Raw genomic sequence first — 27,997 nt, forward strand, 5'->3', positions numbered from 1 at the left:
ATTTATACGAAAACATTGTATTTCAGACATTGTGTGAGCATCCATGCTGAGTGGTGAAAACCCTAGTTGTATGTAAACTTTTGGTCATGTTAAGGACTTGAACATGTATGTTCATATCTTTTTCCGTAGGTTTTGAGATTTTTAACTTTTAAGTAATTATCTTTCTTTATTGTTGATCCATGTCAAGGGCGGACAACGACGAGAGGAGTAGTGCAAAAATAGGACATGACCTGATGCCGTTAGGAATGACGATGGTAGCTGAGGCGAGAGGAAGAGTCCAAGGTAGATGAGACAACACCGAAAACATCTAGCTGTCCAAGAGATCAAGAGATTTCGTAGTGATGCTTCGTCAGGCATTGATCCATTTCCCTTTTTTTGTTTCTAGAAAGACAAAGGATGAAACTTGTTCGGTTGGGCTGGCCGAACTTGTGCATGTTTGGTCTTATGTACTTCCTCGCATGGGATTCGGAGAAATATCAAGATGTGGATGCGGATGTTTGAGCTACAAATGTCGGACTTAGAAGATCTTTAATGTAACTTTTGGTTTTATCCAAGATCTATGTTGCCGGCGTTCGCTTGAGTTTTTCAATCAGTTGAAATTCATTGAACAACAACCCAAAATGGATCCCAATATCCAACGAGCCTAGTTTTTCAAAAATCTAAAAACAGCTGCGAAGATATACACGGTAGGATTCATTTGCACTAGATTTGGACAAGTAATATGGAGTAGTAATCAACACGACGTGTGCCATTCTACTGCCGTGTTTTCCCTGTTCTTTTACGTCTTGAATACCCTGAGAATCGAAGTGTGCGTTCAACACCCTTCTGGAGCGAAAGATGAGTTCTACGATGACGTGATTTTTGTCGTGAATGGCAAGAGGAGGGAGGGGAGTCTTCCTCGTTTCCATCCCTTTTGGTTTTGAGCTGGTGTTTCCCATGGAATCAGGAATGGTGATCCCTCCTAGGACGTACGGACAACGCCAGCTCAGGCTCCTGCAATGTCGATACTACCGAGGCTCTCCCTCCCCCTAATAAACTCACCCACAACCGCCCGCCGTCTTCCATTCCAATCTCTCCTTCCTTCCCGATTCCTCCGCCTCTTCTCTTCTCTAGCTCGCCGAATTCCATGGCTGCCCTCGCCGCCGTCGGGTCGGCCGTCTTCCCTGCTCAACGGCTCCAGGTACACCGCGTCTTCTTCGTCTTGGGTTAGCTAGCTGCTCGAATCTGCCCTCTGACCCGGAGAAACGGATCTTCGTTTTGCAGGTAGTGAGCAACCGGAGGAGCACGGCGCCCTTCTTCCCGTCGGTTCAGCTGCGCGCCGTCGCCACCACCAAGCGCTTCCAGCTCCTGGCTTGCTCGGTATGCATCCCATCTGGATCTTCACTGAGCTCATCAGCGGTAGTGTTCATATAGGTTTGTTAGAAGCACCAGGGCATTCCATGCATCATTAAACCCTTGAATTAACAAGTGATCTGGACAGCGCATTTAGGCATTAGCAAGAGAGATTTGGGTCGAAACAAGTGTTAGTAAGGTACTAGTTTAAATTTGAAACCCTGTATGCACCTGCAGCAAAAGCACACTGATAGCTGCCTAAATCCCATATTTAAGCATTTTTCTCACCTATACAAGGAAAGAATTCAGCACGATTGTTTTCCTGGAACATGCAGTATATATGTCTGCTTTTGCTGGAAGATTGTTTGGTCTTATGATTGTAAATGCAACCGCGCACTTCCTCAGATGTCTCCCAGCAAATTTATGCACAACACTTTTGCCTGATGATATATTACTGAAGAATGATTCCATTTCTTGGACAGGCCAAACAAGACACCATTGAGAGGGTTTGTGAAATAGTCAAGAACCAGTTAGCAGTCGAGGAAGGCAAAATCGTAAGCGGAGAATCAAAGTTCGTTGACCTTGGGGCTGATTCACTTGACACGGTAATCCCCTGGACTAACTAACGGGTGATAATTCAACGTCATGTAGTATATATACCCCTTGGACAACTTTATTAGCATACTCTAAATTAAAAAAAATGGAAGTAAGAGGACAACATCTTAGATTGAATGGCTTCTATTCAACATCTATAGTCTCACATATTGTTCCTTAGAAGAATCAATACCTTATACTGTTATTCTCTTCTCCAAGGAGTGAGCACTGGGTAATCTTCTAATCATGATGTTGGATTCTATTTTTAACCGGGCGCAGGTTGAAATCGTGATGGGTCTTGAGGAGGCATTCGGTATCACGGTCGACGAATCAAGTGCCCAGGAGATCAAGACGGTGGAGGACGCAGCAAATCTTATCGATGACCTTGTGAAGCAAAAGGGTGCTTGAAAACAGCATGAAGATTTCTTTTCTGCATCCTATCTGGATAATTTTGCGGCGGGTGCTGCTGCTGAGCTTAGCTTTGTTGTTGTACTCTAAACGTGAACCGGTGCACGGGCTATGATTCTCTTGTTCGAAATTAGTTAGCCAGGGCCTGCAGAGGTTCTCTTCGTGTCTGCTATCATGGGTTGAATAAATGAGGGGGGTGGTTCTTCCCTGAGGCAAGACTATCATTGTTCTAAGTTTGTGTCACTCCAGAATCCTGACTGCTGTGATGTGCCTTAGAAATGACTGAAATTCGTTTCGTTCAGACAAGGAAAAGAAATTTGGGGCAGGTAATGAATAAGAGACTAGAAGAAACAAAGGATTTCTTCATTCCATCAGAACTTCCCTTTCCAAAACAGTTAGGCATTAAAATACATATTGGGGTTCCAAAACAGTAGCTTAGCTGCTAGTGTGTTCGTCAAGACTCATGCTACACAGTATCATATCAGATAACATGACCAAGCTTCAGACATGAATACGATGACCAAGCTTCAGAACATGAGTGTTGCTGGGCTAAAGCTAAACTAATGTCAGGATTTAGCATTAGCGACAGTTTGATGTCTTCCGGTTCTCTGTTTACCTGGCCTCCAGGCGTCAAAAACTCAGAACCATGCTACTGGGAGGATGCTTCAGGTTTCAAGTAGAAGCTTCTTGCCATCTCTTCTGTCACATCGCTGTGCGCACATACATGGAGAAAATAAATGGTAAAAATAGGAAATATAATAATCGAATTTCTGCAGTAGATATGATACGAGTAGAAGTTCGTACCTGTCAGGTGCTTCTTCTTTGCTTATAAGAGAAACATTCTTGGATGAAAGTAGTTGAAAGAACTTAGCAACATCATCCACGTTCTTCAATCTCTTATAAAGCTTAGTCAGAAATTGGTTGAATTCATTCGGTTCCTAAACACAAACGAGAGATAAGATACAATTGAACAAGCATGCTTAAACTAATCATGTGCAAGTGGTCTTAGTCTCAAATAAAACATAGGATATTTAAATTATCTTACTACTGTACACTGAAATGAAAATAACAAAATAACCATGGATTATTACCTGTTCAATTATACAGGCCTTCCGAAGGGCAACAATACACTCGAGTGCCTTTTGGTAATAATCTCCTTGAGGAGAATTTTCTATCAACACAGTTGTGTACTTCTGCATCTCTTCAATTGCCTTCTGAACCCATATTGAGCTGGATCTCTCTGTAAGCATAGCTTCAAAATCTTGAACAGGATTTAGATCTCCGATCTTCCCAACCTTCTCTGCCGAAGGATACAAAACTTCTATTGCCTTAGCCTTCTCTGCATAAGGATCTGCTGACTTTTTTGTTTGATCATCCGCAGCTGTATAATTCAATCTCTCTTGTGTCCGGGCTTTCTTTCTCTGGAACAAATCAAACAAGCTAATGTTGAAGTTGATTCCCAGATTACAGTATCAAGTCTTTAACACAAAATGTCCATACCTTGGGGTTGTCCTTCAGCTCGAATGCTTTTCCCAAATTTTGGATCAATGGTGCTTGATAATCAATAATATCAGAATCAGGCTCGGTTATCCTTCTTAAACATTTATCAAGTGGTGGGGCATTTGCATCTGGCTCTTTTGACTTCAGATCAAGGAAACTGTAGAACCTCTGTAAGGGGGCAACAGAACCATAGTCAATGAAACAAGATACAACGAGATGACAACAAGTAAAAGTTCATCAACTTGGACATCCATGATCACCAAAACATAGGCCATCCCTCATGCATGATCCCAATTCATCTTTGACTTGCACCCTGTTGTACACTTGTTCTCTTTGATGGCTAATGATTGGAAAAAGATTTGACTAGTATCATATTTACTGGCAGCCCAGGAAACTGTTTCCACTTCAGAATTGGAAAACAGTCATTCACAGAAACTAACATGGTGTGACTCACACTGTACAGTAGGCCAAGATTATTATTTTTGGAATAAAAAACCATCTGCCAGGCAAAAGCATTTACTGAGCATAAACCAGCAAAAAACAGTGAAAACAAGCTGTGTAGAAATAGCATATAGTACTAGGCAAGAATGAATAACAAAATACATAAAATAGTTTGGCGAATTGCAGCATTCAACCTCCAACATGGGATTTGGTGTGAAATCAGGCCTGAGGATCTCTTCCCTTCCAGGTGGCGCAAGGTCTAACATCTTCACTAGGCTATCTGCCGCTTCCTGCTGTTCTTCAGTAGGTTGTGATGATGATGGTAGACTGCTGAAGGAACGAAACTGAAACTCCCTGATGTCCTCACTAAATGGAAGTATATTGAAGAAAAAGGAATCTGGCTGCAAGTTACAGTAAAGAATTACTTGAACATGCTCATAGTTACTCATCAACTGCAAGTTGTTAATGAAGCACATACAACGTTATTCACTGATGAGATGTTTGGTGTCAGTACACCAAAAGCGACATTTCCTTGGCCCTGTCTCCAGACACATCGCAGAATTGCGACCTTATTCATTTCTTGCATTGCTCTAGCTATGGCAGAAACTGCAACAGTTGCTTTTTTGTTTCCCGGTTCAGGTACAAAGGAGTTCACATCTTTCATAAAATAGTGCCTGTCAAAGTAGAAAGAGGACACACTTACATTATGAGTTAAAACTGCAATGCAACAACAGTATTTGTTGTGCAGCTCATAGACAAGTTGAAACTTTTCTGAGATGCACACAAGTTGGGATTTAAGAGCAAATTATTTTACTCAGTGAGATGCTTTAAGAATGGGGCAATTATACTAGCCTTTAGAATTTGACAACGGAGGTATTATTCAAAGGATAAAATGGGCTCTACCCGGTACCAATATGGGTTCTGTTGTAATCTATTGCTATACACACATAATTGAAATAATTATGGGTCGACCATGGTAACTGAAATAACTATATAACATAAAGGCACAAGCTGAAACCAGTGGAAAACCAGGCCACAATCATCAGCACTTTGCGGTCATCAAATGTTTCATGTTTCAAACTGATCACACAGCACCACAACATGGATTTGTTGGATTGTGAGGTCTTCAAATAAGTGACCTCAAGAAACTTGAAATAATCATGAACTAACAAAGCAATGCAGAAGTTTCTTCCAATTAATCGTAATATTCTTATAATATGCAATCACTAAGGAGGCAAGGAGAGTAAGGAAAGATGTGTTTCTAGCAAATGGGATAAAATAGTTGCAACTTCTATGTCTCAAAACAACAGCAAATGGAAAAACAAGGAAAAGTTTCAGTACATCAACGGTAAAGTGGTAGAACTCAAGGACTAGCTGTATCTTAATAGTTTCAAGCTAACATACTGTCAAAATCCTATTAGCAACTACAAGTCAGTAAGTGCCAAAGAAAAATATCAAATGCCAGATTCCAAGTTGAAGGATATAGGATACCGCGGTATGCTGGATCTATCTGCAAAGCCTAGAAGCTTTACACCTTTCTCTGGTTTGAATTTGACAGCCTCCCATTCAGCAGATGATATAGGAACAACTTGAGGACCATAAAGATAGCCCTTAATTCTTTGATCTGGTGGAACAACTGTATCTGGTTCTAGAATGCTTTTGTATTCAAAATCCACTTTGACTTCATGCGAGGCAAATTTATCACTCGGAGGAGCCTGATCCGAATACTTCTTCAAAGTGGGGAATTTCTCCTCGGATGTTTTCTTATAGACCCACACCTGTTTACAAGGCATCAAGCAGAAACATCATTTTAAACCAGTTGGAACACTAATGAGATGGCAATGTCAAACTACATTGCAAATTGAATGAGTAACTTTGGACTACAATAAACTTTGTTTAACTGGCAGAAATATTACGAGAATCTTCAAACACCACACCTTGATTTTCAAATTAGAGCTCACTTCCAGGTCTCCCCTGAAGATAGTAACTGGGAGTACAATTCTAGTCTTGAGAGCACCTAAGAGTGATGTTGGGGTGTCAACCTGGACAACCTTGGCCACAGACCTATCTCTGAAGTGATATAATAATTGGTCATTTTCATCCATTACAGAATTGTGCTGAACTCCAGATTCTCTGAAAACAATGCAATCCATCTTAATATCATGTTTTTTCATCTGCTCTGCAATTGTGTCCACCTGATCTTCTTTTGTCCCTTCAGGAGGATCTCTTAATGGATGTTGTGAATCGGTGATTAGACACAGGCGGTGCTTTCCTTTGGTATTTCCGAATCTCTTTATCAGCATATCCAAACCGACAACAATAGCATCCAGAACTTGCTTTAGTCAAGGAATTCCAATGCTTGATTTTGAACATACTCCATAAAAACATAACAAGGCCATTCCACACACCAACAATATGGTAACATAAAGAAATAAAAATTGAAAGAAGTATGAAGCATTTAGCGACCCGATACATAAAGATCCGAGTTTTAGTCATAGATTTCAGACTACAGCAAAGGGAACTCCTCAAAATGCAAACACTTTTAGATGATGGATCAAAGAACTACTTGAAGTTCCATTGTTGTGGATAAGAACTAGCACATATAATGTACGCAACAATACAAAAAATGCTTATAAAGTAAAAAAGAGCCTATACCAGGTGCCGGGTGATGATTGATGATGGATCGAAGAACCACTTTAAGTTCCATCATTGTGGATATGAACTAGCACATATAAATGTAGGCAACAATACAAAGAGTACATAAAAGGTAAAAATGAGTCTATAACAGATGCCAGCTGATGACCGTGGTATGGATGTGCAGCAAATGTAGTAGTAGTAACAAATGGTTCTCTAACATTAGATTAAGGCACACCAACACCAACACATACTAGTTTTTATGGATACAATCGCCAGGGGCAGTCCCCCGTGGAAGGTTTTGAAGAGCATCTTTTGTTCCTTCCTCGACAACTTTAATATCATGCTTAACCACCACATGCTTGTAGCCACCAATTTCCTTCGCGAGGTCATTGCACGTTTCTGCATACACCCGTAAAAAGTGAAGCAGCCAGTTTTTAACTTTAAGAAGCATAAAAATGCAAGCCAGTCCCAGATAATGTTTTTGGAAAAATCTCAAGCAATGGGGTTCAAATAACTACTATGGTGATTATAAATCGTACACTTGGCCAGTGTTAATATATGTATGATAAGGCTTCCATGAAGTGACATTAATCAGGACCATACGTGCACTTGCAATTAAAAGTTACATTCAGTTCATCATGGCACATAACCTATATGTTGTAGGAAGAATAAAAAACATTTTTTCCAGTTAATGGCTTAGTTAACAAAAAGAACCGATAAATAGAAAGCTAATCACATAGTCAGCAAACAAGATCCGAAGCAAAACTGCACAAGAAAATAATAATCTGTTATCTTAATTGCGGATAGCTATACCTTTAGTTCCAAATAGGACAATCCCGACCTCATCACTCCTATTATACACTAGCTGCAGCATGCAAAAAATGCAAAGACGGTAAGCCGCTAGTCCGAATGACGGTTTACGACAAAATTAACAGGCACTGACATTTGAATGGAAGGAAATAACACGTGCTTGCCTTCTTACGAAGGAGAGTGGAGCAAACATTCTCGACTTCCTGCAGCGCCCCGTGCATCGATGGCCCGACATCCAGCAGCAAAACCAGCCCTTCCTACACAAGAATCGTTACCAAACACTGAAAGTAAGTGGAATGGCACACATGCAATTCTGAAACACTGTATCTAGTTGTCCACACATTTGCCAATCGATGATTCCCCGGTTGCCCATTATAGCACCCAGAATCAACGAAAAGGCGCTTTTGCCATGGGTTCCAGTTTCCTGCCTTTCCCGTTTCTATTGGTGGCCTGACATCCACTCCTCGGTGCCGACTGACGAGTTGAAAGCAGCATTTAGGCAAAGTAGTACTCGACCGAGCAGGAAATAGGGTCCTAGAGGCGTCTTAGGGGAAGGTTTGAACCAACCAAAACCTTTCAGATCAAACGAACCCTAGAAGAGAACGGGGGAAGGGGGGGATTAATGCTTGGGAATGGCCGCCCGTGGCACTACCAGATTATTACGGACCATTGATCAGGGAGCGGAATGGGAGAAGCTGGTGATGGGGCGTACCTTGTTGCGAGCCATGGCGGCGGCGGAAGATTGGGGTTTATGGCGCGGCGGAGGAGAGAGGAGAGAGAAGCGGGCCGGCCGACGACGAGGGTTTTGTGCTGGCCCTGCTCTCTCTCTTCCTTCCTTGCTTTGGAAGGAGGAGCGACCGCGACTTTTGTTTTTGTTTTTTCTTCTTTTTCTTTCCGTGCGTTCCCGCGATCTCTTAAACACATGCACATAAACATTCACGTTCATTGAAATGACAATAAGAAGATTTAACATTCAATCAAGTTTAATGAAACAATTGATTTTGTCATGAAATCCATAATTGTCATATTCCTGAACGTGTGAATTCTGAGTCACTTATCGTTGATTTCTTCAAATGGTGCAAAGGCTGGTCCTTGCCAACCCACCGGATCTTGGCACGGGGGCGCTGCTGCAGGATGGCCATCTTGTCCAAAGGATGCAGAGGCCGGTCCTTGCCCCCACCGGAGCTAGGCATTGGGCGCTCTAGGATGGCCGCCTTGCCCGGCGGTAGCCCGTGCGTGAGCAACCTACAGAGAACCCGCTAGCAGAGGAGGCGGACGAGCATGCCGTGGCAGCGGACGACACCTGGCCCCGGGTGATGAGAGGAGGGTATTGGTGTGGCAAGCGGCGAAGCGGATGCGGGAGCTTGAGCACGGGCACGAGCGCCTGTGAGGGAGGCGACGCAGGTAACAGGGGAGGAGGAGGCAGCGGGGGTTGCCGGAGAAGGCGGCAGCGGCATGCGAGACGGAGGTGGAGGAGGCCACGGGTGGCACTCTAGATTCGGGTGGCCGGTGGTTGAACGGCGGCAGTGAAGCGCAGGGGGTCGATGTGGATGTGGGGACGGGCGGTTGCGCGGCGTCGGGCGGAGGCGAGCGCCCGGCCGTAGATGGTGGAGCAGCATCGTGGCAACCAGAGCGCCGCCGCAGCTACTAGGCTGGCAGATGGAGAGAGAGCGCGGGGAGGGGGGGACAAACTTGCAGAAAAAACCAAATCCATGGCACGGCGGGACAGTGCCTTGGGTCCCAACCCAACAGGAGGCAGCGAGTTGCGGGTAGGGGATGAGGTCGAGGAGAGATCCGTGGAAGGAGAAGCAAAATTGCAGTTTAACCGAAATCTTAGAACACAAACCCAGTTCTATCTTTTCATCTGGACGGCGAGGATGAGAAAGGAAGCGTTCCTCTTTTTATTATTTGGGTAGATTTCAGTCTGCCACGTGGCACAAGACTGTGGCATGGGCTTCAGTTTGTCGCCAGATTGGCCCAGCCCAGCCCGCGCGAGAAGCTGCTGCAGGTCCGACTAGTAACGTGGAGGCCCAGTGAGGCTGCTGGGCATACAGTAATTCATAGCAAGGTCATACTCATACGGTTTAGGCTTCCCGAGAAAAAAAAGAAGTCATACGGTTTAAGCACACAAAATTTCACATGCCAGAAAATCATTGGACGTAAACACGACAATAATCCGCACCCCCGAATGAGCAGAGCCACAATCTTTTTTCTCATAAAGAGACAAGAAAAGAATGTAGAAGTAGGTGAATATCTTGTTCTCATAAAAGAGATGTATGATTACAGCGATACACACAGCATAGCACAGCACATCCGCCCATTTCCATTTTTCCAAATCATGGCTCCACGGGCGGCTTTAGCCTAATCAGCCTCCGGACTCTGTCCTTCTCTGTGTTCTCCAGCAACCCCTGCATCATCATCATCAACAACAACAATAACATCAGACACCGAGCAGAGACTCTACTACTATTATCACTTTGATGATGGCGGCGATGGATGGGGCAACCAGTTTACAGTCACGCGGGCGAGCATGAAAATTTGTGTGCTTTACCTTCCAGACAATCTCGTCGAGGCACAAGCAAATCCTCCCGTACTTGTCAAGGAAGAGGCGCTCGGTTGGTGGTTTCCCGCAGACGTCCTTCACTGCTGATGTGACAGCAAAGATCACCTCGGACACTGCAATGTGCAGGCAGTAGATAGTACCACGCTTAGGGCGAAAGGTGAGGTGAAGTAGTAAAAAAGGTTTTGAAACGGGAGACGTTTAACAAGAACAGAAACTCGGTACTCACAAGCAAGCTCGTCGTATTCGTCCTTTCCAACAATGTACAGGCAGACGTCCCCAATCATGGTATAAACAATAGAGACCGACCTGGGAAAGCGTCGACAGTCAGATATTATGGATGGGAAGAATTTAAAGAGCACAAGCTTGGCTCAGACTCAAGTCATGGAAACCATGGCACTGGAACTCAAGATGCACATGCATATGAATATAGGGATGAATATATGATCAGTTGTATGAAGCTCAGTGATCTATATGGAGTTCTGGAAACATGTATGGCGTGACACTCATAATGATGGCTTGGCATAGTAGAGAGCAAACTGAAATAACAGATTACTCAGTCTTCATATCACATACTTCAAGAGGATCACGGGTAATTTAGAAGTACTGCTACTGGGCAGATTTGACGACGCAAATGAACCAACTACTGACTGAAACTAACATACAGGTCTGCACCAATGGTAGTCAGAGAGTGATCCGGGAAAATGGACAGCACAAAAATGATGTTCACATATCACATTCATCAAATGACAATAGGCCTGGACTGTTATTAATAGTTGACGAGTCTTTGGGTTTGGTAAAAACAATTACATGTTTTCCTGTATATTCTAGTCAGTATTATACACTTCACTTCCCAGGAACTATCAATAAGTTGTAAAAATTGTTCAACAACCTTATGGCTAATACAAAAGGGAGAAATTTATTTCCAACTGACTGACAGAATTACTAGGACTTTAAAGAGTAGAAATAATCTCTTCTTGATATAAAAAATGGCAAATGCCAACTAATTGTAGAACAAGGAGGTTAGCTTGAGTACAACAATACACTATTAGGGGTTGAGTAATGATGGCATGCTTACATCTTCTAGAGATAGACGTCAAGAAGGGTTAATGTTTAATAGCTAGTTCAGTCTGGTTAACTCAGCTTAAACCAGAAATGCTTCTCAGCAGGAACTAGCTAAACCAAGAGACGGCCGACCTCTCTATACTGTTTCCACTACTCGACGCCTAAATCTAAGTGACACGCAAGGAGCACATGAGATGAGCTAGCAATTGAATAAAAGCGTCAATTAGGATTCCCATCAGAATACAACAGTAGTAGATCACTAGTGAAAGGCTAGACAGAAAAGATTTGCTCGTTGCGCTGGGAGAAGTAAAAAAAATTGCGTTGCGTACTTGTGGGAGGCAACAAGGAGCTCCTCGTTCTTGGCCCCCTTGAGGTTCTCGGACCCAAGCTTCACCAGGAAAGAACGCCAGTGCAGCCTCTCCTCCGCCGGGACACCATGGAACCTGCGAATTCCCCCCGCAACCACCACTCTGTCAGTCAGCCAGTCTAACCAGCAATCGCAAATTCAGGATTCGTCAGGCGGGTAAGCGCCGAATTGGCAGATCTCACTCGCTCGATCGTGAGGCGAGGCGAGATCTCGGGGTTGTCGGAAGCAAGAGGATTCGAGGGGGTGCTGGGGTACCTCTCGATGAGGATGTTGCCGTCGGAGTTGGCGAAGAGCACGGCGAGTATCATCTTCTCGCGCTCCGGTCCGGTCTCAGCGATCTCCTCCTCCCCTTCTCGCGTGCGTGGAATCGAAGCAGGATGAAGCAGAGAGAGACCTCAGACTCGAATCATGGGGAAGAACCCCAGAGATGGGCTGTATGGGCCGAGATGGGCTGGGCCAGTTATTCTGCTATTTCCAACGCGGCAACGCTAGAGATGGGCCGGCCCGAGGATGCCGGCAAACTGCCCTATAGAACAAAAAAAAAGCAGGGAATCATCATCAGAAATTCAGAATAATCCTGGTGGAGTTCAGCTTAACAATGTCCTGCATCTCAAAATTCCCAGCTCCTTAATCCTGGAAGACTCCCCTTGCTTTATTCTGCAGAGGGAAACAAAAACAAGCTGTTGAGAGTTAGTAAAACTGAAGCTAGCAAATACATTCTGACAGAGACCTGTCTTTCAGTCTACAGTTTTACAGAGACTGCTGTTTGCCATAAGAATTAAACAAACTCCTGCTGTTAAGACGTAAATTAGTGGCCAAATCAACACACAAAGCTGTCCATTGAAGAAACACAACCACATCCATGAAATAAGATAGCAAAGCCTGCACCCAGGTTTTATGGTATTTGAGAAGTGGCATTTCGAATTTCAGTACAAAACCATCACTGTAAGTATGACAGAACTTGGTCATCATTTTCAGCCTAACTCTGCATGCTATGGAACAATTACATAACTTTATGAATCTTATGTCTCCTCCTAGATCTAGTGCAACATGTTGACCATGGAGTGTGCACTGGATGATGATGAGCTTACTAACCCATCCAGTTCTCTCATTCATCCCGCCTGGCCACCTTGAGAGCATTCTCCGGCTAAACCCATTATAGCTATATTCAGTCATGCGGCAACTGACGATGAACTGCTCGTCTGCAGCCACGAAACCAAATCATCCCTCGAACTGACGAAGCTGCCGACCTGAGACTCGCTGGGCCGGAACGGCACCGCGGTTTCCTCGAGATGAACCGCGAAGGCGCTCGCCAGCCCCTGCGCAAACTTGTGGGTGCTGGACCCGGTGAACACGTTGAAGAACTCCGGCAAAGGCTTGCCCTGCGCGGAGCGCTCTGAGATGGTCTTCATCCAGTCGTCGAATGCCGTCTTGGCTGCACCAACCGAGAGCGATCGCAGGTCCAGCAGCCACTCCTCGTCCTTTCTGATATGAAGCTTGGAGTACAGGCCGTAGTGTTGGGCTAGATGGAAGAGTTCTCCTGATCTGTGAGCAGGGAAGCCATGGTTCTGGCATATGTCGATCAAACAGTTGCAGTATGGCCGGCGAACTTCAGAGTCTGCGGCATTCAGTACAGCCTTTAACTCCTCTTTGAGTTCATCGACACCCACTTGGGCGTCCCCTAGCAGTCTGATCAGCTTGACTAAATTTCTGTTAACCTTTTCAAGGCAAGCAAGCATCAACTCCGTCTCGTCCCCGCTGCTTAGAGCGACAACGGAGAGCAAGCACCCACAGAGCCGGTCATCGGGCTTGAGACCCCTCTCCAGCCCTGCCTCGAGCACCTCCGCCGCATCCTGTATCCTATTTGTCTTGCCAAGGCATTGGATCACAATGGTGTAGCTCATTATGTTGGGCTCTATGCCCTCCGCTAGCATTTCCGCAAACAGCTGGAGCGCGCGGTCTGCGTCTTTGATGCTCCCATATATGTTGATCATGGCCGTGTAGCTCCACTTGTCTGGCTTCGGCACGTCGCTGAGTTCCGGGTCCTTCATCTCTTCGAAGAGCTGCTCGGCCTCGGCCACCAACCCCACGTCGGCGCACATGCTGAGCAGGGTGTTGCAGAGGATGCTATCGGCGGGGATCTTCTTCTGGCGCATCTGCTCCCACAGCTGGAGCGCGTCGCGGCCCCAGCGCGCCCTGCCGTAGATCTTGGCGACCGCGGTGAGCGTGCGGGCGTTGGGCTCGACGCCCTCGGCGGTCATTTCCTCGAACAGGCTGCGGGCGAGCCCCGGCTTGCCGGTCTTGCCCAGGGCCTCGAGCAGCGCGTTGTAGACGAAGATGTTGGGCTTGATCCCGACCTCCCTCATCTCTCTGAAGACGAACTGGATGCCGTCGTAGTCGCCGGCCTCGCCGAACATCTTGGCGAGGACGGCGAAGGCGACGTGGTCGGGCTTCCAGCCGCTGCCCCTGGCGCGGTCGAAGAGCGCGAGCACCTCCTCCTTCATCCGCAGCTGCGCGTAGACGTCGAGCACGGCGGAGTAGGTGACCTCGTCGGGGAGCACGCCACCGCCGCCGGGAGAGTACATGCGCTCGAACCACTCGACGGCCTTGGCGAACTGGCGGCACCGGCGCGCGGCGGTGATGAGGGTGGAGTAGGTGATGTTGTCGAGCGGGACGCCGGAGGCGACCATGTCGAGCGCCAGCCGCTCGCACTCCGCCCACCGCCGCGCCGCGCGGAGCGACTTGAGCGCGACGTTGAAGAAGATGGTGTCGACGGCGAAGGCGTCCGCAGGGAGGGAGCGGAGGTAGGAGAGGAGGGAGAGCGACTTGCGCCAGGACGGGTGGAGGTAGTTGAGGAGGAGGAGCGCGTCGGAGGAGGACGGCGGGCCGCCGTCGTCGGGGAAGAAGGCACGGAGGGTGGGGGCCACGTCGGCGTCCTCCGGGAGCGCCCGGAGGTCGCGGATGAGCGGCTGGAGCGGGGCGGAGGAAGGGTGGGAGGAGGCCGGGCGGCGGCGGTGGCGGCTGAGGGACAGCACCGTGGGCCGCGGCTTGGATGGGTTCACCCACGTGGGCTCCGGCGTGGGCCGGCCCTGCTGCTGGCCCGCCCCCGCCGGTGTGGGCTTGTCGGCGAGGAGCGTGCGGGAGAGCGGATGGAGCTGGTCGGAGAGGGAGGGCGTCGAGGAGGAGGAGCAGAGGATGGTGGTAGTGCGTCTGCTGCTCGGCATGGGCTTCCGCGGCGGCGGGGCGTGGAAGAGGAAGGCGGCGGCGGTTGGCGCCATGGCGGGCAGCCGAAGTGGATGGATAGAATCCGTCCGAGGAGTGGAGTGGAGTTTTGGATTGGAGCCGACGAGGAAGAAAAGAAAAGAGATCCGCCCGCGAAAAAAATATCTGTGGAAAAACAATGGGCCGCAAACTAGCATGGCCGTTTGCAAGTCATTGTTATCTGTTGCTCTGGAGCCCGGCCTGGAGAAACCCACGTAGTAGATGCTCCAAGGCCCGCTTGCAAACTGAGTGGTTCCCTCAGAAAAAACAATAACTGTTGGGAACTCAAATTTTCCTAAAATGTTATCGCCAAAAGTTACATGTGGAGACGGGATTGTATTTACAGAATATGGAAATAATTTGAATGCATCCAAAGGGTCTTTGCGAAACAAACCAAAATGAACGCATGGATGATCATCAATGTTTGACTGGGATATCACTTTGCGCGCACCAGTCGGTCGATAAATTGTTACTAGGTACTTGCTACCCTTGGCTAATTTGTCATGATAAAGCATGGTAATATTACTTAAATTAAGTAGTACGCAGGTATGCGCACGTACATGTGACCAGTATACTTGCAAATGCAACTATGCAAGCACAAGAACACATATGTAGTACGAACACCGCATACATAGCAGAATACAAACACACACTGACACTAGCACAGTACCAGCGCACGCACAGAGACACAGGAAATGAAAAGAAACAGGATACAAATGCATATAGCTTATTCTTGCTGGATTAAGAATCTAAGATGGAGCTCTCAATCTTGGACCAAACATTGCAACCATGAAAGCACGAATGCAGCCATGGATGGATCATGCCTGCTTGCTGGTGCTGGAGTTGTCGGAGTTGGACTTGGACCTGAACTTAATTGTTGTCGTCGTCTTCTTCTTCTTCATCGTCGTCATCGGAGGAGAGGGACATCTCCTCGATGCGGCGGAGGTCCTCGATGAGGAGGTCGTAATGGCGCTTCACGTCGTCGGCAGTCTTCCCGCCTCCGACCGCCTCCGCAATGCGGTCCCACTTGTCAGGCTTGTCGAGGTCGACCGTCGCCAGCGCCACCTCGAACCTCTTGTTCTCGCTCCAGCTCCACGTCGTCATCGCCTCCGGTGATTGTATTGAGCAAAGCTAGCTTAGCTTATAATTCTGGTTTTTGATGCAATTCCATCGATCGAGGAGGTCATATATATATATTTATACCCGTAGGGAAGTAATTACCGCCCATTAATGTTTGCAACACATAACAATTTGATATATACCCACACTGGTGGTATATGTTAATCTTGTTGCGAATTTCATAGACACAATTAATTTACGGCGCAACATTGGCGGAGAGATATATGGAAGGGACGACAGAGGGGCGCGGCTTCAGCGACGTACGGCACAGTCGCTGTCGTGTGGGCCCAAGCCCCACGTGTCAGGGACTGTTGTGGCACCGGGTGTACGTCGCCGAAGTGTTATCCGAGATAAAGATGGAAATGTATTGAATCTCGCGCGAGTGTGGATAACTCATAGCATTAACTAGCAATGACGACGTTTTATTCACGACTAAAGTTATACCTCAAAACACATGTATATCTCTTGTTCTAGAAAAAGATAATGTATACACAAATGTATATCCAATCTTAGTATTTGACGAGTTAAAGTGAAGGCTATGGTTTCACTGGTAGCTATAGGAGTAGAATAGATGCACAAATGGAAATTGGAGAGAATTCCTCTTCTTTTGTCTTCTATACAAAAGGAAGAATCTCTACATCATCTGACATGTATTGTGTTTAGGCCCTGGGTTTCATTCTCCTTTTCGAAAAGAAACCATGTCCAAATGGAATGGCCGCAGTAGGAGGGGAACTCAAATAATCCTAGTGGTGCAAGCAAGTGCTACCTCCGTTTCTAAACATAAAATTCTAAATTTTTCTTAAGTCAAAGTTCAATTCTTCAAATTTGAATAAGTTTATAAAAAAAACTTCCAACATCTCTGACTTCAAATTAGTTTTATTAAATGTATCGTTGTATACATTTTCACATTATACTCATCCGATATTATATTTAGAAGTGAAAAAAAGTGGAGTGGTACTTATCTATTATGATTTGAAATTGATATCTTTGAGCTTGAAAATAGGTCCACGACACAACTTCGGATGCATGTCTCCGAGAGTCCGAGTGCACGTACAATACATTTTTTTGAGCGACCACGTACATAAACGTAAAGTTCATAAACGACTCGTACTCTTTTTTTAGAACTTTTTTTTGAGCGAATCTTTTTTTTTTAGAACCAAACGACTCGTACTGGGTACATCCAGACAAACTGGGATCGACTCGGTTTCACAGCCCATAGCTCAAACCGGACTCGGCGTAGTGGCTCTTCTTTTTAAGGCCCAGAAAGCCCACAAGGGGGGGAACCCTAGTGCTTCGAGGCCTTTTAGCGGCGTGTGCGTGACCAGAGCCAGAGGAGAGCCTCTCCAAAAAAAAAAACGAGCCAGAGGAGAGCCGACCGGAACCAGCTGGTCGAGGCGGGCGGCGAGGGAGTGAACCGGGAATCGAGCTACGCCGGCCGGAGCGGTCCAGCCGACGAAAGCTCAAGGTCGGAGGCGGCGCCGGCGAAAGCTCAAGTTCGGAGGCGGCGCCGGCGTGGGGAGCGGCGCGGAAGAGTTGAGCAGCTGCTGCGGTCTCGATTCAAAGCTAGTCATTTTTTTCCTTCTGTTCTACTTGAGAAAAAAGGAAACCCTTTTTAACAAATTCCCAATTTTGCTAGTACTTGAGTTCGATCTCAATTATGAGGAGCACTGAAATTGGATCATCATCCTGACTCTACATTGCCGTATGAAATTTGCTGGCTGTACAATAAATCATGTCTTGTTGCGTTGTTCAGGTTTGGGCTTTTGCCAAGTTACGGGTATGGGGAGCAGAACCTTCGATCCCCTGCTGAGGACAAGTGTCTTGCAGCGTATGCAGCCTGATGATGGGAGCTTGTTATCACGCTGCCAGAGTGAATTGTGTAGGGTGTGGAATCAGGTGGAACCAGTGTTCTACCTGGGAGCGGCAGCCGGTCTGTGTTGGGCAGCATGGCGCTACTACGAACGGAAGTCATGCCTGCGCACCTACGGACGGTACATTACCAGCAATGCAGCTGGTCCGGTGATCGGACGCGAAGACGAGATTGACCGTGTCGTTTCTATTCTCTGCCGCAAGACCAAGAACTGTGCTGCCCTCGTTGGTGCCCCTGGGGTCGGCAAGACGGCCATCGCCGAGGGCCTCGCACAGCGCATTGCTGCTGGCAAGGTCCCTTCCGAGCTCAGGGGTGCACGTGTCGTGGAGGTTGACCTTGGGGCGATGCTGTCTGGAACCGTACTACGTGGTATGTTTGAGAGGCGTTTGAAGAGCGTCCTAAAGGAGGCGGAGGATTCGGGAGGCAAGATAATTCATCGACGAGATGCACATGCTTCTTGGCGCTGGTGATAATTGGGGAACCAGTGATGCTGCCAACATGATGAAGCCGTCTTTGGCCCGTGGCCGTATCCGCTGTTTGGGTGCGACGACTTTTGATGACTACCGCAAGTACGTCGAGAATGATGCCGCGCTTGAACGCCGGTTCCAGAAGGTGCACATTGGGGAACCGAGCACCCAGGGGACCATTGCCATTCTGCGGGGGCTAAAGCAGCAGTATGAACAGCACCATGGCGTGGAGATCCAAGATGATGCTCTTGTTGCTGCCGCACTGCTCGCTGGTCGCTACATCACTGGTGAGGAATTAATTTACTCGTATTGTTTCTTGAAGTAATTAGCAGATGCACCAAGTCACTTAGCAATTATAATATTAAGAACCGGAAGAAAATCAAGTATACATGATCTTAGATGCCCATCCTTGTTCAATCTTACGTGCTAATTAAAATCTACCAACATGATGGTCGTTTTGTGCACTTCAAGGGCAATAATCACAATCACATTAGAGCACTGTGGAGTACCCTTGTTGTTGTTGGATACATGAAGTTTGAAATAATTTACAAATCGTTTGAAGGTTCGAATCTTTTTGTGACCGTGCCTTATATGTGTAAATATGTTTGGTGTAACCTGCACTGTGATGTTTCTTCTCTGATAAGTTGCAGCCATGAGTGACAAGAATGGATATATGTTATACAAAATTAATGGGTTCTATTGCTGGCTTTACTGCAGGCCGTCAATTTCCTGATAAGGCCATTGATCTGATTGATGAGGCGTGTTCTACCGTGAAAAAGATGAGGCGTCAAGAAGAAGAAGAATTAGCCGCTGTGCGTGAAGGAAGCAATAATAGTTGCACCGAATCATGTCGCACAAGTAGGCATTCTTTTCCTAATGACACTTGTATACTGTTTCGATCAATTAGTTATGTTTGTCATGCAAATTCCATTGTTTGTCATTTGAAGGTTGTTAGCCGATGGACTGGAATTCCTGTCGCTGCACTTGATCAAGAGGAGAAGGATAGGTTAATCCACCTAGCGGGTAGACTTCATGAGCGAGTTGTTGGCCAGGATGAAGCGGTAAATGTTGTTGCACAAGCAGTGTTCCGGTCCAGAGCTGGCCTCGATCAGCCTGGCCAACCCATAGGCTCTTTCCTCTTCTTAGGCTCGACCGGTGTTGGAAAGACAGAGCTTGCAAAAGCTCTTGCAGAGCAGCTATTTGACAGTGAAAATATGTTGGTTCGCATTGACATGTCTGAATATGTGGAGTTCGGAGCAGTGGCGCGTCTAATTGGAGCATCACCAAGGTTTAGTTTTTATAATGTTTGAACATTACACTATCACTTGGTGTTTTAGTTTGGCTGATCTTAATGCTTCTTTTGTAACTTCTTGAAGCTGCATCGGCTATGAAGATGGTGGACAGCTGACTGAAAAAGTCCGGAGGCGCCCATATTGTGTCGTCCTTTTCGACGAGGTGGAGAAGGCAAACCCCTCAGTGCTGAACGTTTTTGTTCAACTTCTTGACGATGGTGTGTTGACCGATGGCAAAGGCCAGACCGTGGATTTCAAGAATACCATCATCATTATGACTTCAAATCTTGGAGCAGAGCATCTCACCGCAAGAATGGCTGGAGAAAGCACAACGGAAGCTGCACGGCACCTTGTAATGGAAAAGGTTTGTGAAACTCGTATTGCTGCTGCGAATGCTCTAGTAGACACCTGCTGACTGTTGTATATATTTGTTGGTGCAGGTTCGGGGACACTTTAAGCCTGAATTTATCAACAGGCTTACTGAGATTGTGGTATTTGAGCCACTTTTGCAAGAGCAAATGAAGGATATTGTGAAAATCCAGATGAAGAGCGTCATTGCCAAGGTTGCTGAGAAGAGCATCTCTCTATCTGCAAGTGATGCTGCGTTGGACGTCATTTTGTCGGAATCATTCGACCCAGTAAGTAAAGCTTCTTTTCATGCTTATTTGGTCCTGATTTACGAATCGCCATGATCGCTTCCTCTTCTGTCCGTATGCATGCTTTGGTAACAATCCATGCTTTGTCTCCTGCAGATGTATGGTGCAAGGCCCATACGTAGGTGGGTGCAGAAGAACGTGACGACAACGCTGTCCGAAATGCTCGTCAAAGGTGAAGTCGGTGCAGAATCGACAATCTCCATTGATGCGACGGAAGACAGAAAGGGGCTAAATTATGAAGTGTCCAAGAAGGTGGTATAGATCCACCCATTTAGGCAAGGGTGGAACTTCCCTGTTGCTGCCGTGACACTGTGTCCCATGCTAATAAAAACCTAGTGCAATGGCAGTGCGCTGTGACAACTCCAATTAATTGTAGAAAACAATATGCCATGACTAGCAGTAGAAATGTGATGTGAAGGTTCTACTTTTGTTTTAGTCTTTAAATCCATAGATTTGAAAGTACTCCATGCCAATGAGATGTGGTATTCAGTACAGATGACATAAGCTAATTTCTTTAAAGTATATGAGGCGTCTACTATCTGGTAGCTAGAACAGTTGTTGATGTTGTTAAAGATGTGTTGCTGTGGTGTGGCAACCACTGTTCAAATTTAACTGAATACATGTTTTAGATTCAATTCTATCCTTGATGCGCTCAAGGTACGTAGTCTTTGCCATGCCTGAAATGATTCATCTTGTCTCGTGAATAGTCAAGATCCAGGCTGCTATTTAAAGTTTGAACTTTCACATCATAGGCACTTCCAAATGCAATGCTGCGATGAGAAATCATATCGAGTAGAAAATGTGCTATCACTAACTGCATTCTACATGAGGAGCAAATGTTCTACATTTTCAAAATTTGATATGATCCGTCCCAGAAACAAAACCCTGCATGCGAACTAATGTATCATTGGCCAACAGAGCATATTAAAAAAAAAGAAATACGCCCAGTACATTTCATCATTGGAAATTAACTCAGGAAAAATCAGTCCGCAGAAATTAATTAACCGCAGTTGCATGTGCGTCAGGTAATAAGATTAAAAATTGTTATTATCATCTGTTGGGAAATGGCAAAGTCTCAACATTAAGCGTCGCCACTGGCATATATGGATTATTGGTCGAACTCTAGAACAATCCATGTACTATATATACTTCGATCAGATAGTCTGACAGATCTCTCATCGCATGGAGTACGTCTTTGAAAAGATCCATTTTGGGTCCTCATCGAAATTAAACAAACAGACAAGGAAATGCAACAAATTAGACGCTCGCTCGCTGCACGTTACTGCCTTGGATACTGTGAAGAAAATAGCATTTCTCATCATAATTGGTAGTTTCGTACACTCAGAAAATCAAGCATCATCGTCGACATTCCGTCGGTTCAGATGTGTGCCTCAGCTCTCTGTGGGAACCAATTAATAAGCAGGACGAACCCAATTAGTATACATCGAGTTGGTTGATCTCGGGAGATCGATCTCATCATCAGCACATCGAAACACGGTCGGTCGGGCACAACTAAGAAAAGCAGTGCAAACATAGACAGGAAACGAGAAACGTGAGAGAGAAGAGGTGGGAGAGACCCGAGGTGCAGGGAAGAACTACAAGAGCACGTACGTACAGGAGGCGTACGTACGTACCAGAAGAGCCTCAACACGCGTACGCACGCTAGCTAAATTAAAGCAGCGTCCATGACTGCTTGTACTGGATCATTGACTCGGCCAAAGACTGAAACTAAAAACTAAAAACCAGAAAGGGGAACGAAAAGGTGGTCGAATCAACGCTGTCCCAAATGCTTGTCAAAGGTGAAGTCGGCGAAGGCTCGACGATCTGCATTGATGCGACTGAGGACAAAAAGGGGCTCAAGTATGAAGTGTCCAAGAAGGTTGCTGCTGATGTACACAATCTAGATAGAGAAAAGCAGTTTTGTTTTTGAACAAGGAACAGCTTGATTGGTAACATGTAAAATTCGTAAATGTTACTGGGGCAGGGCTCACAACTTTGGAGAGTTAATTTTCTTCAGATTTTCTGGGCCTGATGATTTTTGGCTAACTTATGCATTTCAAAACGTGATGTGAAAGTCCTACTAGAGACACTTCTCCATGAGTTGTTCTTACTGTTTTTTTTGTGACCTTAAATACGTAGATTAAATACTTCACGGATTCTTTGTTTTTTTACGCGTATATTGCTTTTGAGATGTGCTATTCAGTACTGATGGCATGAGCTAATTTCTTCAAAGTATATGAGGTGTGCACTAGATGGTAGCTAAAACCATCGATGATGTTGCCTTTTCTTTCTGATCCGAATTTGTTGTGCTGTGTTTGTTCCTCAGTGTGCAGCTAGCAGGATTCCAAATCTTGGATATCATGAAAATGTGTATCGTTCTGCTGAGGCCCAAGTGGAAAATCGGTTGTGATTTGAACCAACATAGCACAAGTTCGGCCTTGGTCCCAAGTTCTTTCTTCAAATTTTGATGTGTTTGGCCTTGTTGAAACTGTGCATTAATTTTTTTTTCTCACTGTACGTTTTAGCACATTTGCTGCTGACATGCAATCCAGATAGAAAGAGCAGTTTGATTTTTAAACGGGATGTGCTTCCATGCTTTTCCAAAAAACAAAATGCACAAATCTTAAAGCACTATTAGTTAATTAACCATTGTTTAAATTTCGTGCAGAAAAAATTCCCGGAAAGCACAGTATCATTTCCCAACAAGATAATGAAAGACGCCAATTACAGCAATAGCTGCTGGGGGCAATCCATTATGTTCAAACTCATTTTAATGCCATAGCATCGCTGATGCCAATCACAGGTAGCAGACTTCGAATAACAATGCACCCTAAAAGAATAATTCGACAGTATATGAGATACAGTAAAAGGTATGACAAGGGTGCTCTCTAAGCAGGAGCTGCCTGCTTGGAGGCAGAGGCCATCAGATCTCGTAATTCCACGTGCTCTCGGCTATTAGCTTTGGCGTTTTGCTTTGATCAGACAAATCAAACGTTGTTGCAACCTGCACAAGCAGAGCATAATACAATAAGGGGTTAAAAGCGTCCTTGTTAAATGATCTAGGAAAGTATACAATAACCAACATATCCAGACAATTCATTGATCTAATGTGTGAAGATATTCTTCTGTAGATACTGAATCAGATTGTATAGCGACATTCTAAAGACTAGTTTTTTTTAACCCCTATCCCCTATCCAATGTTAATCTGGAAGGAAGAACTGATACCCCCTGTTAAGAAAAGATTGTTTGCACACATAAAAGAGCAACACTAGAAAACAACAAAAACAATCACACAGAACTAACTAGCATACCACTTCCACTAAATCCTCTACATCAGTTACATCACAAATAAAAGATCCAAAGTTGCAAATTTGTGCATGCTTTCTTACTTACTCAGGCAAGACTATTTAACTTTTGGTAGCATTTGTAACTGAGCTTCAGATGGGTACGCCTCTTATAACAAGTCCACCAATCTTTCGCTGGATAAGAGCTACAACTAGGACATGTTTTTCCATTCAATAGGACATAATTTCCTGGCTATATCATCTAACTTGGGCACTGTCATTGGACTATAGCCAGCGCTCAGTTCCATACAAACCGAAAAACGAGAGCATCGCAGGATAAAACCTCCGAGATAATAGCACTTTGGCACACAGCCATTACAGAACACCAGAAATTATCCCCAATGACATGATGGTCTACAAAACTGAAACAAAAGAATCCACTATCCAAGGCTTTGTGTTGGCTCGCTGGTGGATCATAAGACTACGTTCTGCTGCTACAAGTCTACATAGTATCTCATGCAATTACATATGATGCATCTCATCCAACATAAGAAAAGAGCCAGCAATTTAATGGATTTCTTATGCTTCTGGCTATATTATCTATCTGGGAAGTATGAGTTGGGTTACCATAATGTCCAGGAAAGAAGTATGCATAAATTAAGCAAACACTCTAGATAACCACCAGTAGATTGTTTTACCAATGACTTCTCATTTTTCCATACAGTTTCTTTACAAAGTATAAATATTAGGCAATGTTTGGGGAGCACGTGTTCTGCAAACCCTCACTGGACCATCATAGATCCTTTTAGGTTTTACACCAGGACAAGGTTGATCATATGCCCCACTTTACTTTGCACTTTGATAATATGCCCCACTTTACTTTGCACTTTGATAATATGCCCTGCTCCATGTCCTGACATGTGGGGTCTGGGTCCAACTGTCGGCAGCACAGGACAGGGTATATTATCAAAGCACAAAGTAAAGTGGGGCATATGATCAAATCCCCTGAAAGAGGAGGCAATGGTTGCTTAACTAGACAGCCTAATACTTGTTCTCAGAACAGGCCCAATTCTTCATTGTGTTGGTTTTTGAGAAAGGAGGAGCTACATATAGTCCTCAGTTTCATAGAAAACAAGACCTTTGCACGACAATCTTAAGGCATCCCTCAGAACTACCCAGGTTACAGTAATTTGGTACACATCTACTATGAAACAGCAGGAAGTATCCCAGTCACATACAGTGATGTAAGATACAGAAACACAGGAATCCACTAGGCCACTAGGCAGGGCTTTGTCTTAACTTGCTGGTGGGTCATAAGATAGCATGCTGCTGCTTGGCGTCTACAAATATATCAACCAATACTGAAGGACACCACTATCATCCCTGACATATCCATATCCTACATTTTTATTTTGTCATAACAACAGACTAGCATTAAGAATAACTAACACCAAACAATATATAATGTAAACCACACATTCTTGACGATGAATTTCTTGGGGTTTAGGAGATTAAAAATATGGTTATATGCACGAAATCCTTCCCAAGTTCATAACTCAAATTATATTGTGATTCTTGTACAGTGAGTTCGGAAAGATTGGTGAAACAAAATGATGAATCATATGTGCAGGCGTACAGCTAACAGTCTATCTCAATTTTTTTAAAGATTAATGAACCAATGTATGGCGAAAAGTTTAGCTCCATTAAGATTCCATCACTACAAATCTAGTTCCCCAGCTTCGGCGCCACCATAGCCCCCAATCAACAGAACCATTTGGACTCCACAAACAATAATCTGCACAATTCATCAACAACACACACGGCTCACACTATTTCTTCCACGGATGTGTTCCATCTAAAAATGGTGGCTTTGTTCTAATCCGACAAAAGTAGTAAGATGATGAATACCTTGAAGGAACCACCAATCTGGGAGCTCCTGGTCCACTCGAGCCCGAGCTGCTTGGTGGAGGCGTGGTAGGTGCCCCTGAGGGCGTCCCCACCGTCGAACTTCCTGGTGACGGCGAACTCCCAGGCGTTGCTGGCGGTGTCGAAGCAGGGCTCCATGGTGGTGAGGCGCCCGGCGCCGTGCGCGTAGGCGTACTTGACGCGGCACCCGGCCCCACCGAGCGTGTGGGAGACGCTTACCTTGTTGGCCGCGTCGAAGGCCACGGCGCAGTCGAGCGCCGTGCGGCTGGGGGCACTCTTGGCGGGGGCCGCGGGAGCGCCGGCGGCGGGGGGAGCGGCGGGCGTGGCGGCGAGGGAGGTGGAGTGGGTGTATGTGAGGCTGACCTTCTTGTCGAGCACCAGCGCCGAGTTCATGAACTGGAAACGCACGTCCTGCAGCACAGCAGCAACGGAGAAGGTGGGGAATAAGGAATGGAATTTGGGAGAAGAGATCGGGGGGGTTACTGGTGGCGCTTACTCGGTTGTGAGGCTTGATGTCGACGAGGAAGGCGCCGGGCTTCTCGAGGGTGAGGGTGAGGCCGTTGAGGGAAGGGCCGGAGGCGAAGGCGGCGTCGGTGGCGGAGGCCCGGAGGCGGAGGTCCCCGGCGGCGGAGACGGCCATCGTGGCGGCCGCCGTCGCCTTGTCGCCCTCGTACCGGCCCTTGACCGTCGCCTTCATGGCTAGAACCTCGGGAGCACCGCCGGCAGAAAATCCTCGGAGTCTCCGCCCGCCGCCGTCCGCAGCCAGCCGCCTCTACTTGGACCCAACAACCCCCCTTTCCTTATCAACGGCCTCTGCTCTCCGTTGTGCCAATCGTCCTCTTCGTTCCAACGAACAAGAAAGACTTTCGTGGACTCCGCCCGTAGCTCTGTGGGCTGTCCAAGGCCCATTAAAGTGAACAGGTACTGATTCTTTCAGGCCGAAAAGAAGACCAATTTAAGGCCTCTTTTTTTTTGGCAACACCAATTTAAGGCCTCTTGCATTTCAAGAAAGAATCGTGTGTGTTTTCGTAAATGTTGGGCCTTCGTATTGGTCCGGTCTATGCTAGAAAGGCCAGATGCCCGGTCTTTTGTAACAGTAGTCTCTATTTATTTTTTGTCGGAATAGTAGCAATAGTCTCGAGAACGATGGAGATGGGAAGCCAGGATCAGATCTTATATCTGCCGCCAACACCATGATATTATGATGGTAACAAAATTTCAATATCAAGACATGATAAAATTGCAATATGACATGGTAAGAAAATGTTTCCTCAAGAAAACAGATGGAAATGGATTGTTAGCCGATATTGATAACAGCATTGCTGACGCAGCTGAAATTGAAATTTCCTTGGGCATGCATGCAAGGGCTAAGAGAGGTGCCGGTGGCCATTCTTATATGACGACGGATGTTTGATTAGAACATTCTGATATGGAAATAATTAAGTACGGTGGTTAAGAATAAACCGATGTAATTTTATAGGCACCTTGCACATGCTCTAAGGCAAACATATACTTACTCCGTCCCAAATTAAATGACTCAAGTTTATTAAATATGCATGTATTTATACTAAAAAACGTCTAGATATATGTAAATATTTCGGCACTCGGAGCAACGCAGAGAGCCAGAGAACGACGGGAGAAGGCAAGGCAGACGCACATGCATTCTTTTACTAGCTTTCCTGCAGCTAGCTTTCCTGATTCCTGAAGGCAAACAGTGCGGTCGTCTTCTTCTCTTGGTCACATTGAGGATGAGCCGGCCGGCCGGCAGCCAGTCTCCAGCACCAGTTGCATCTGCTTGCTGCTCTGACCAAAAAAGACACATGCATGGCCGCATGCATGCAAAAAGTCGAAACCAACATTTGTGCGTCTACAGAGTACATGCATGTAAACTTAATTCTACCGTGTGTATGGCTTAATTCAGTTCAACCGTGTGTTAAAGACAAGGTTTGAGCCTCTGGCTCCTTTTAATCAAAATTCATGCATGTAGGGGTCTCCCCTCCCTACTTCGTTCAAAAAAAAAGACAAGGTTTAAAATTTCGATGAAACTTAGGTTCTGCCCTTGATATTTTAGACTATCGATGAAACATTCTGTCTTTGTTACTGTTCGAGCCTAGCGCGAAATAGCTTATATAAATTGCACTACGTACCCTAAACCCCAGCACCATGTTGTTTTTCCTTTATGAATAAGAACCGAGTAATGACCTTCATACCTTATGCTCCGGACATATTTATGTTCTGCTATCATTTTGATAAAATTTGATAAAATTTCCGTAGAACACCAAAATCTGAAATAGTTTCTGATATTTTGGCCATTTCTGTGGGTACCGAAAGTTAGTTATCGTATTTCCACATGTCTATACTTGATATGACGTCAAACGAGATAAGATAAATATCATTCAAAAAAATTT

At 45.7% G+C, this 27,997-nt stretch overlaps 4 protein-coding genes and 1 pseudogene across 5 annotated transcripts; 2 read left to right on the forward strand and 3 right to left on the reverse strand.

The window, feature by feature from the left end:
* Window positions 1-886: 886 nt before the first annotated feature.
* Window positions 887-2,582, forward strand: LOC100825155 (acyl carrier protein 2, chloroplastic). Its single transcript, XM_010232807.3, has 4 exons — window positions 887-1,180; window positions 1,264-1,359; window positions 1,815-1,937; window positions 2,206-2,582. The coding sequence occupies exons 1-4, from the start codon at window positions 1,127-1,129 to the stop codon at window positions 2,332-2,334; spliced, it is 402 nt and encodes a 133-aa protein (XP_010231109.1). The 5' UTR covers window positions 887-1,126; the 3' UTR covers window positions 2,335-2,582.
* Window positions 2,583-2,692: 110 nt separating this feature from the next.
* Window positions 2,693-8,589, reverse strand: LOC100830366 (ATP-dependent DNA helicase 2 subunit KU80). Its single transcript, XM_003559743.4, has 12 exons — window positions 8,435-8,589; window positions 7,887-7,979; window positions 7,726-7,777; window positions 7,180-7,311; window positions 6,213-6,607; window positions 5,767-6,053; window positions 4,754-4,949; window positions 4,470-4,676; window positions 3,835-4,002; window positions 3,426-3,755; window positions 3,139-3,272; window positions 2,693-3,044 (listed from the first exon to the last, which is right to left on the reverse strand). Exons 1-12 carry the CDS (start codon window positions 8,447-8,449, stop codon window positions 2,984-2,986), a joined length of 2,070 nt encoding a protein of 689 aa, XP_003559791.1. The 5' UTR covers window positions 8,450-8,589; the 3' UTR covers window positions 2,693-2,983.
* A 1,251-nt stretch (window positions 8,590-9,840) lies between these two features.
* LOC100844620 (pentatricopeptide repeat-containing protein At5g46580, chloroplastic) lies at window positions 9,841-15,063 on the reverse strand. The gene is made up of 6 exons (XM_010231098.3): window positions 12,889-15,063; window positions 11,970-12,108; window positions 11,677-11,790; window positions 10,512-10,591; window positions 10,274-10,398; window positions 9,841-10,130 (listed from the first exon to the last, which is right to left on the reverse strand). The coding sequence occupies exons 1-6, from the start codon at window positions 14,990-14,992 to the stop codon at window positions 10,059-10,061; spliced, it is 2,634 nt and encodes an 877-aa protein (XP_010229400.1). The 5' UTR covers window positions 14,993-15,063; the 3' UTR covers window positions 9,841-10,058.
* Window positions 15,064-17,465: 2,402 nt separating this feature from the next.
* On the forward strand, window positions 17,466-20,807 carry LOC100845236 (annotated as a pseudogene).
* Window positions 20,808-23,074: 2,267 nt separating this feature from the next.
* LOC100834363 (outer envelope pore protein 24, chloroplastic) lies at window positions 23,075-26,437 on the reverse strand. 2 transcript variants are annotated; one of them, XM_003559964.4, is made up of 3 exons: window positions 26,086-26,432; window positions 25,572-26,000; window positions 23,075-23,383 (listed from the first exon to the last, which is right to left on the reverse strand). In XM_003559964.4, the coding sequence occupies exons 1-3, from the start codon at window positions 26,284-26,286 to the stop codon at window positions 23,303-23,305; spliced, it is 711 nt and encodes a 236-aa protein (XP_003560012.1). In that variant the 5' UTR covers window positions 26,287-26,432; the 3' UTR covers window positions 23,075-23,302. The 2 variants fall into 2 exon arrangements, with proteins under 2 accessions (XP_003560012.1, XP_024313349.1); XM_024457581.1 differs by lacking the exon at window positions 23,075-23,383 and adding an exon at window positions 25,156-25,458 and having other exon boundaries at window positions 26,086-26,437.
* Window positions 26,438-27,997: the final 1,560 nt, after the last annotated feature.

The sequence above is a fragment of the Brachypodium distachyon genome, chromosome 1 (genome assembly GCF_000005505.3).
Source record: "Brachypodium distachyon strain Bd21 chromosome 1, Brachypodium_distachyon_v3.0, whole genome shotgun sequence".
Taxonomy (NCBI): domain Eukaryota; kingdom Viridiplantae; phylum Streptophyta; class Magnoliopsida; order Poales; family Poaceae; genus Brachypodium; species Brachypodium distachyon.

Bases quoted from the DNA above. Each gene is read 5' to 3' on its own strand.
- LOC100830366 (XM_003559743.4), bottom strand. The intron at 6,054-6,212 runs GTGTGGTGTTTG...CCTTGTAAACAG, and splicing joins GCTCTAATTTGAAAATCAAG to GTGTGGGTCTATAAGAAAAC. The intron at 4,950-5,766 runs GTATCCTATATC...CTACTTTGACAG, and splicing joins GATAGATCCAGCATACCGCG to GCACTATTTTATGAAAGATG.
- LOC100834363 (XM_003559964.4), bottom strand. From the start codon at position 26,286: ATGAAGGCGACGGTCAAGGGCCGGTACGAGGGCGACAAGGCGACGGCG. The intron at 26,001-26,085 runs GTAAGCGCCACC...GCTGTGCTGCAG, and splicing joins ACATCAAGCCTCACAACCGA to GACGTGCGTTTCCAGTTCAT. The intron at 23,384-25,571 runs GTATTCATCATC...CTGCTTGTGCAG, and splicing joins AGATTGGTGGTTCCTTCAAG to GTTGCAACAACGTTTGATTT.
- LOC100825155 (XM_010232807.3), top strand. From the start codon at position 1,127: ATGGCTGCCCTCGCCGCCGTCGGGTCGGCCGTCTTCCCTGCTCAACGG. The intron at 1,360-1,814 runs GTATGCATCCCA...TTTCTTGGACAG, and splicing joins TCCAGCTCCTGGCTTGCTCG to GCCAAACAAGACACCATTGA. The intron at 1,938-2,205 runs GTAATCCCCTGG...AACCGGGCGCAG, and splicing joins GGGCTGATTCACTTGACACG to GTTGAAATCGTGATGGGTCT.
- LOC100844620 (XM_010231098.3), bottom strand. From the start codon at position 14,992: ATGGCGCCAACCGCCGCCGCCTTCCTCTTCCACGCCCCGCCGCCGCGG. The intron at 10,592-11,676 runs GTACGCAACGCA...ACGCTTTCCCAG, and splicing joins CTCCTTGTTGCCTCCCACAA to GTCGGTCTCTATTGTTTATA. The intron at 10,399-10,511 runs GTGAGTACCGAG...TGCACATTGCAG, and splicing joins CGAATACGACGAGCTTGCTT to TGTCCGAGGTGATCTTTGCT.